The sequence below is a fragment of the Triticum dicoccoides genome, chromosome 4A, assembly GCF_002162155.2.
Source record: "Triticum dicoccoides isolate Atlit2015 ecotype Zavitan chromosome 4A, WEW_v2.0, whole genome shotgun sequence".
Lineage (NCBI taxonomy): Eukaryota > Viridiplantae > Streptophyta > Magnoliopsida > Poales > Poaceae > Triticum > Triticum dicoccoides.
The window spans coordinates 699799022-699808524 of record NC_041386.1 but is presented as its reverse complement, the minus strand read 5'-3'; the positions used below and the strand labels follow the sequence as shown (position 1 = coordinate 699808524).

Genomic DNA, 9503 nt, shown 5'->3' with positions numbered 1-9503 from the left:
CAACGGATATCATTCTCTGACGAATCTTTTTATACGACTACAATACTTGATTATGTTTGGTACCGAATAAGATTTGAAAATTTTTAAACTTTTTTTGAATTTACTTTTTCTTTTGCAGATTGGGTGCGCAGTGCGCTGGTACCCAGGTTCTTCTCCGTATTTTCCGACAAAGATAGTATACTATAAAAGGAAAGCTAGGAGAGATGCAGGGAGGCCGTATTAGCTGGGTAATAACTCAAACTAGTCATGTTAGCCATCACGTGAAACCGACGTACGTTCGACGGTCAAACAAGAGGAAAGAAGGAAGCATATAACCGAACCGAATCCAAATCCAAATCAGATCGGATGCCCTACGTCTCCAAGCAAAGCAAAATAGCCACGAACGATCAGTACTTACGTCTCCTGCGACTGCGAGCGGCCACGATGGACTGGCCGGCCAAGAAGTCGCCGCAGTCCGGCTCTGGCCTGGCGCAGCTTGCCGCCGGCCTCAACAAGCGCCTCGCGGACGAAAACCCCAGGACCAACCTCGTCTTCTCGCCGCTGTCCATCTACACAGCTCTGTCGCTCCTGGCCGCCGGCGCCAGGGACACCACCCTGGACGAGATCCTCCGCATCCTTGGCGCGCGGTCGTGTAGCGAGCTCGAGAGCTTCGTGTCCCGCATGGCGGCGGACGCGCTCCAGGACAGGTCCGCCTCGGGCGGTCCTCGTGTGGCGTTCGCATGCGGCGTGTGGAGCGACCTTTCGCGGCCGCTGAAGCCGGCCTTCCGCGAGGCCGTCGTGGGCACGTACAAGGCCGAGGCGAGCACAGTCAACTTCCAGGGCGCACCGGAGGAAACGCGTGGCCAGATCAACGCGTGGGCGGCTCAGGTGACCAGGAACCTCATCCGCAACGTTCTCCCCAAAGGATCGATAAATCCGGCAACAACTCGGGTCGTCCTCGGCAACGCCATGTACTTTAAGGGCAAGTGGGAGGACCAGCCGTTCGACAGGAGGTACACCGTGCACGAACCCTTCCACCGGCTCGCCCGCAGCCAGGTCGCCGTGCCCTTCCTGCAGAGTACGATGTCGCAGTTCGTCGCCGTGCACGACGGGTTCAAGGTACTAAAACTCCGGTACAAAATGGTTGCGCCAGATCACGAGGAACATGTGCATCCTCCTCCTTATTTGGGCTTGATTCTCATCGTCCCTATCCCATGGTGCAACCATGGCCGTGTTGGTCAGTCCGGTGAGTATGGCGGCCCCGACCATGGTGCTCCTTATTCCCATGCCCATGTGAGGGCTTCATACAACCGTCGGGGTCGGTCTGCAAATTATATTTCCACCGGACCCCCACCATACTTCCGTCATCGTCCCTATCCTCCTCCTCCATTCCGCAACCCCACCTCTCCGTACGCCTATCCCAGGCCATATCCTAATGGTGCACTTGGTCGGTTTGGCCACCCTCCTAACCCACCATATATCGCCCTCCCCCATGTTCCAGGTCGGACTGGCTACCCTGGTAATGCATTTGGCAACCGCTACAAGCCTGATCCTTGGGCAGGCAACGCCTATCCATCCCAGTGTGCTGCTCGGTCGGTGTTCTCCGGCTCCAATCGTACCGGGTACACACAGTTCTCCATGTGCATATTTCTCCCGGACGCCCATGACGGCCTGTGGGGGCTGCTGGACACGATTGCGTCCCGACCTGGGTTCCTGCACGACCACCTGCCGGAGCAGCAAATCGCCCTCCGCGAGTTCCGGATGCCAAAGTTCAAGCTGTCCTTCCATAGCAGCATCGTCGCCGTGCTCAAGAAGCTAGGGCTTGAGCTGCCGTTCTGTGAGCGTGGCAACCTATCTGAAATGGTGGAGGGCGATGGCTCTGGCTTGCCGATAGTGGTGGGGGATGTTATCCACAAGGCTGTTGTCGAGGTAAATGAGGAAGGAACTGAAGCCGCCGCTGTCACTGTGTTGGTTGGGGCTCTTGGATGCGCAAGGCCTCCGTCACCTCCAACACCTCCGCAGGTGGATTTCATTGCCGACCATCCATTTGCCTACTACATAGTGGAGGAGGCAACCGGAGCTGTTGTCTTCGCGGGGCACGTCCTCGACCCTTCCAAGGAGTAATAGATAGCTAGCTGTTGAGGTCGACAGACACATTTCTTTTCTTATTTTGAGTACAGCATTGCTCCTACTTGTACTATGATGAATTTATATGTGCTTCAGTTTGATTATATTTAAAGGATGTCTTCTATATATGTTATTCCAATAAAAATGTTGGTCACATAAACTGTGAACTCCCCCATACAATTTAGTCCCGCAGATAAAATATTCCTTTGCCCATGTTTCCTATGCTTAAACCAACTTTCTTTCTACCTTGCGACCCGTGAAGCATATAGAGAATGCACTCGCTTGACAGTGGTATATATATGTACGAATTGTTAGACGGGTTCTCTTTGAATACAACCGTTAAAAAATTTAAAGGGCAACTTTCACCAATGAAAAATATAAGATTTGTTAGACTCTGGCGGTGTATACCATAACTCTGGCGCACAGCACTGTTCTGCTCATGGCGAGCTAAGTTCAACGGTTGCAACTAAAATTCCATCGAGGATTACCGTGTCGTTATCGGTGGTTATGGAAGTGATAGGGGGTCATGCCCAGAGAGCATGCACCCCGTCACATCCCGTAGCCAAGGGGCACGCCGATCCTCACCATTGCATTCGTGACTTCATCTTCTGATAACATCCAGAGTTGGCCATGTGTTTTTCTACATATTCGGTAGTTGGCGTACTGAACTTGCAGTTGGGTCGGAGCTGTGGGTAGAGCGAGGTGAGGCGCTCGCCCTACTTTGATTTCGAGCGATTCCTTTTTTATTTAGGTATATGTATAAGTCACAGATCGATGGAAAAGTAATCTGGAAAATAAATATCGGTAAGAAAATCGTCGTCCAGTTGGGCCACGATGCTCGAATCGCCCGATCATTAGTTGTGTTGTTCGTCGATCTCGTCTCCAGATGACCAGACCTTCCTCTGACACAATCCTTAGCAGGAGATACCAACAGGAGCATGTGCGCATTCCCAGCGGCCAACAAGAGCATGCATGGGCAGCACCCAGCAGGCGGTGCGTCAGGCCAACAATCTGGAACTTGGTCTAGTGCCGGAGGGTAGGGATGAAAAAGGAGCGGAAACGAGCGGAACTGGGTGCTACCATATTTGTATTTATATTTTTATGCAGAAGAAGAAAGGGATACAGAAACCCCGAAAATGAATATGGAAACAGATACTACCGGAAACGAACACGGAGCGGACACAGAAATAGAAGTTGACGTTGGCTTAAAACCCCTTGAATCATAGAGAAAAACACACAAAACCTAATAAATTTAATAAATTGTTAACATGGCTACAAAGAAGATATGATTATGTTAGCAACTTAGTGTAGTGTTGGAGGCGTAGCGGACAACTGCGTGCAGGGTCTAGCTGAGTACATCTGTGGTAGTAGAAGTTGGGCCTTAAATGATCCATTATGTTCATTTGCTCATTGTGTCATTGTCTATTGCTTGGTTCTTGGGCTACAAAGAGGCATAGGTCTATAGCAAAAATGGTAATTCCATATTCATGGAAGCGAAAAGTTCAGTTTCCTCGTCCGTTCCACTGGAAAACACCATTTTGTTTTTGTTTCCGTTTCCATATAAAAAATTCATTTTTGTTTTTGTTTTGCAAATTCCGTTTTCGTTTTCATATTTCCACTCCATTTCTATTTTTTCTTCGGAAAAGCGGAAATATTCCAATCCATTTTCATCCCTACTCGAGGAGCTTGCCGGCCGTCACCATTGCATCGACATGTGACTTCATCTTCTGATGACACCACTACTAGAATCTGGAACTTTGCTCATTGCATAAGCAAAGTGTTTGCCGAGTGCAACACTACGAAAAGAGGAGTGGGCTGGAGCCCTGGTGGCAAAGTTAACTTTGCCTGGTCCTTTTTTATGGCTTCTCGTAAACACGTAAAAAAACATACCGCTAAATGCAAAACAAATGTGTACTCAGAGTTGGTCATGTCCTTTTCGTCATATTCAATAGTTGTTCTGAACTTTTGCCATTCAAGCCAACTTCCGAAAGAAGAACTTGGCGAGCAATGCCTCAGGGAAACATCCTGGAGGGCTAGCCCAGGAGGGCTAGCAATGGTCAGGGTAATTTATGATCCTAACTTACTACAGAACAAATATGCATCCTTGGTATGCTACAGTACCCTGGTGCCAAATAGGATATAGCCGCAGATTGACATAACGGTCGTCAAGCATCAGAATCCCAATTTTTTCCCTAAGGCACAAGCATTGATGGGACATGCACAGCTGTAGCAACACAAGGGGCTCTTGCTATATCTGATGACATTCCTCTATTTGTTTCTTTCCCGATGCCTCCTAACCATATGTGTTTGCTGGAACCAGCATCATTTTGTGTCCATCATTTACCTTGTTTACAAGAAACCTATTTAAGCATAACCCATTGATGATTTTTTTACACGCAGCAAATATGTACAGAAAGACGGGGTTTTATGTGTGTTCACACAAAAATGGCGCCAAATATATATATGTTGACAGTGTTGTCTAGACAGGTGAAGGTGGGTGGAAAAACTAATAAGATGCACTGTATAGATATGGCGAGCATGGTTTCCATAAGAACACATGTAGTTTTACAATTCTATTTTAGTTCTGCATGGCCTTAGTTATGATCTCTATCATTTAGATTGAGAAACTGATTGAAGAAATCATTTGTAGCACTCCTTAGGTCTTCTCTATGAAAAAGCAGCCATTAGTGGCCTCTCTTCTTTATGAGATAATTACAGGGTATTCATCACCAATCGGAACATGTTTCTGCTCCAAAACCTACTTTGTGCAATGAGGCTGCGAAGCGACGAGATAGACAATGAGATCGACATGATGGTGTCGTCTAGTGACATGATCGGTGTGGAGTATTCTAAGAGCCAGAACCCGCGTCAATCATGATGGTGGAATAGGTCAAATAGGTTCGGATGCCAAGTCAGACTCCCATTTTGCCTAAGGGAAACATTGTGAAGGGTTGGTGTTTACAAATTCAAACAATATTGGTTTATAAGTCATACAAAAATTACATGAGAGATTGGATCCTAACTTACTATAGAATAAACTAGATGATACCCCCATGGGTTGTGGGAACCTTGATAAAACATATGCATAAATAGGTGCTAAAATACTAAACTAATACAAAAACAAATTTAAGATTGTTCTTGGTTTATATTTTAAAAACAGTAACACCTATGATGCATGTGACACCATGCTGTATAAAAATAGAAAACTATTGGACTGAAGTCAACGGGGTGCCATTTAAGAAAAAGGTGAAACATGGCCAACATATATTTTCACCAAGCGGAATTGTTTTTCTACTTATGATTGCCATGCATGATTGCGGTCATTGGGTTGCATGGCTAGATTAGTGACCAAATTGTGAGTTATGACATCATTGTGATGTGGCATGGTTGCATGAGAAGAGAATAATAGGTAGTGGGTTGCAACTAATTAATAATAGGTAGGGGGATATGCATATTGATATGCCACAGTAATTGGTTCCTGTCTACCAGCTATGCTATAGACATAGGCTCACGTAACAATCGTGGATGATTGGAAGCCCAGTTTTGTCCCTAAGTCGCGAGCATGGATGGGACAAGTACAATGGTAGCAACACAAGTGGTTCTCGCTACACGTTAGACACAACAACCTAGTATTTCTTCCTTTCCCTATGCCTCCTTTTCACACGTGTTTATTGATATCACCTTGATTTTGTGTCTGCCATAAACTTCTGTGTTCATGTGAAACATATTTATTACATGAAAATGTTCAGATTGCCAAAGTTACTTGGAAGTGTAAAATGTGGAATTTGTTCCATGTGTGTTCGTGCAAAAATATGTCAAATATATAAGATGGGAAGTGTTGCTTAGAAATTTGAAGGTAGGTGGTGAAATTAATTAAATGCACCTGGTAGAGGCATCAGCGTGGTTTCTGTATGAGCACCTGCAAGTTTTGCCATTCTATGTTAGTACCATATGGCATGAGTGGTGTCAAGCATTCAAATAAAAAAATTTGAATAAATCATTTCTAGTAACTATTGTGTTTTGTTAGTAAGAGCAATCCCTAATTTGCACTTACAGAGACAAACAATGATTTTTCTAAGATAATGGGCAATGATTCATGTCATTTCTCCTTTATTAGTTAATTAGAGAGTACTAATATGAACATGTTTCTGTCAACCTCTAGTGCACGGAGTAGGCGTTTCTATTAAGTTCATAAATGCACATATCATCTTGGTAGCCCTAATTCTACGCTTGCAACATTCAAACTAAATTAGTGTCTTTAATTAAAAACTTGCACTGAATGCTCATCTAGTTCCTCGGAACTACAAATTGTCCTCCTCAGTTTTTACAATATTTGTTCTCCAAAAGCTCATTCACTGTATACAACATTTAACACATGTTCTTCCTTCATGGTCTAAATTCGTGATAGTGACATACTCCCCAATAATCAAAGTACAAATAATAGAGCATGATCATCACATTCTCCAACCAACATAACCTAGACCTTATATTAGTTAAGCTGGTTGCTTGCCTGGTTGCTGATTGTATATTCCATCCATGGCCATGGAGCTCTCCAACCTAATGTGGCAAATGATGTCGCTCATCCTTTGCGTCAAGAAACATCCTGAATGGTTTGTGTTTAAACATTCACATCTCTTGGTTTGCAGGGCATGCACATGATTACACGATAGATTATGATCCTACCTGTTTACATACCAAATATGCATCCTAGCTAGAAATGCGTGCTACGGTATCTGTATGGCCATATTTTTATTGAGATTAAGGGAAGCTTGATCAACCTCTCCTTCTCTTGCAGTTTTTTTTAATCGGATTTCCCGGTAATTGGGCGGTTACCAAAAATTTGGATGTACCCCAAAAACTCTGCTACCGATTTTTTTTGAATATTTTGATATAAATGTCCAAACAATGTTTAGTAACGTTCCTAGACCTATGGGGACAAAGCACACCGCATATTGTGGTGGAAAACTAGTGTCCCGCGACCAAGAAGTCACAGGATCGAGCCCATCTCACTAATAGAAAAAGGGTCAAATCTGAGAAACATTAGTACCGGTTTGCATATGAGCCGGCATTAATGTGTCCATTAGTGTCGGTTCAAATGACTAGGCGGGAGGAGATCTTTAGTACCGGTTCATTGCCAATCTTTAGTACCGGTTCGTGCCACGAACCGGTACTAAAGATGCTGGTGCCCAGCCAGCACCTTTAGTACCGGTTCGTGGCACGAACCGGTACTAAAGAGGTTGTGGCAGGGCTATTTTTAGTCCCACCTCGCTCCCCTAGCAAGATTTTGACCATCTTAAATATGTTACTTCTCAAACTATCACAAGCATTTGGTCTTTATTGAACTCTGTGTAGGATCTGTGGCTGCAATAGGAGTCTTCGCCGGTTCTTAAATCGGTGGTAGATTCCTATTGACAATTTAGATTCTATACAAAAAGATCATTGATGATCAATGTATTTTTTATATGTACTTCTATGTAGCGGTAGCGCGTTTTGGCTGAAAGGCGGTACTGATCAATGTATTTTTTCTGTGTTCAGATGCACAATTTAAATATGTTACTTCTCAAACTATCACAAGCATTTGGTCTTCATTGAACTCTATGTGTATAATTTGTGGACTCAATATGAGTCTTCACCGGTTTCGGACGATAACTCATCAGTTACATGGGCACTTCATTTTTTTAACTTATTTGAACTCCAGACTTTTTTTGAGTCGGCATTATGCAGCATTCGAAGCGATGTCATCAATTTCCAACACGTTCTGACATCATTTGCTGTTTTTCAGTCACCGATTTATTTAGATCAGAGCTAAATGACCATGAAAATGAAAATAACTATAAAACAAACTCTGAAAATGTTGAAGGTATCATCATTCACCCGCATAGCATGTGCGAAAGAGTAGAGAGGGTCACGGCAAAAACTGGACGAACTTCGTGCACAAAATGGACAATCTCTTTGGGAGTATCAGGGTTTCGGACGAGAACTCATCAGTTACACGCGCACTTCATTTTTTTAACTTATTTGAACTCCAGACTTTTTTTTGAGCTGGCATTATGCAGCATTCGAAGCGATGTCATCAATTTCCAACATGTTCTGACATCATTTGCTGTTTTTCAGTCAGCGATTTGTTTAGATAAGAGCTAAATGACCGTGAAAATGAAAATCACTACAAAACAAACTCTGAAAATGTTGAAGGTATCATCATTTCACCCGCATAGCATGTGCGAAAGAGTAGAGAGGGTCACGGCAAAAACTGGACGAACTTCGTGTACAAACTGGACAATCTCTTTCGGAGTATCAAAGTTTCCGACGAGAACTCATCAATTACACAGGCACTTTTATTTTTCAATCATTTACCAATTTGTTTAGAAAGCTAAATGACCGTGAAACAGTAAATCACAACAAAACGAACTCTGAAAAAGCAGAAAAGAAAAAACTATATAAAAAAATTACTCAAAAATAAATAGAAGAAAATAAATAATGCAGAAAAGAAAAAAACTATATAAAGCAAAAATATTCACAAAGAAACTAAATACAGCAAAAAAACTACTCAAAATAAATAGAAGGAAAAAAATAAAGCAGAAAAGAAAAAACTATATAAAAAAATTACTCAAAAATAAATAGAAGAAAATAAATAATGCAGAAAAGAAAAAAATATATAAAGCAAAAATATTCACAAAGAAACTAAATACAGCAAAAAAAACTACTCAGAAATAAATAGAAGAAAAAAATGAAGCAGAAAAGAAAAAACTATATAAAAAATACTAAAAAAATAAGTAGAAGAAAATAAATAATGCAGAAAAGAAAAAAATTATATAAAAAATTGTTGGGCGCTGCCCGGTGGGCCTGCCAGACCTAGGGGGTGCAAATTCAGGCTCAGAACGGCCAGCAGGCTCACAGGGCAGCGCGCCCTAGTTAGGCCCAGAAGCCTGCTATATAGAGGAGTTCGAAAGGGCAGCCGCGGCTGGGTTTATAAACCAGTGCGGCTGCCCTTCGCTCGGCGAGGTGGGACTAAAAATAGCACACTGCGGGTGGCAGCGCACGACCATTAGTACCGGTTGATGGCTCCAACCGGTACTAATGCGTTGCCCTTTAGTACCGGTTGGAGCCACCAACCGGTACTAAAGGCCCTCGTTTCCCGCCGCTTGGGCTGGCCAAAATTGGCCCTTAGTACCGGTTGGAGGCTCTAACCGGTACTAAAGGCTCCCCCTATATATACTGCACTTACGAAAAATTAGTTATCGTCGACCACTTCGTTCCACTTTTCGCGCGACATCGATATCGCGCCGACGCCGCCATGCCGCCGTGCCGTCGCCCCCGCTGCGCCCGCCGCACGTCGTCGCTGTCCCCGCCGCCCGTCGTCGTTGTCCCCGTCATCGCCGCGCGCACCCGCCGCCCGT

The 9503-nt window shown here is 44.1% G+C and overlaps 1 protein-coding gene across 1 annotated transcript; it reads left to right on the top strand.

The window, feature by feature from the left end:
• Nucleotides 1–423: 423 nt before the first annotated feature.
• On the top strand, nucleotides 424–2103 carry LOC119289871 (putative serpin-Z8). Its single transcript, XM_037569061.1, has one exon. It carries the CDS (start codon nucleotides 424–426, stop codon nucleotides 2101–2103), a length of 1680 nt encoding a protein of 559 aa, XP_037424958.1.
• The last annotated feature ends 7400 nt before the right edge of the window (nucleotides 2104–9503 follow it).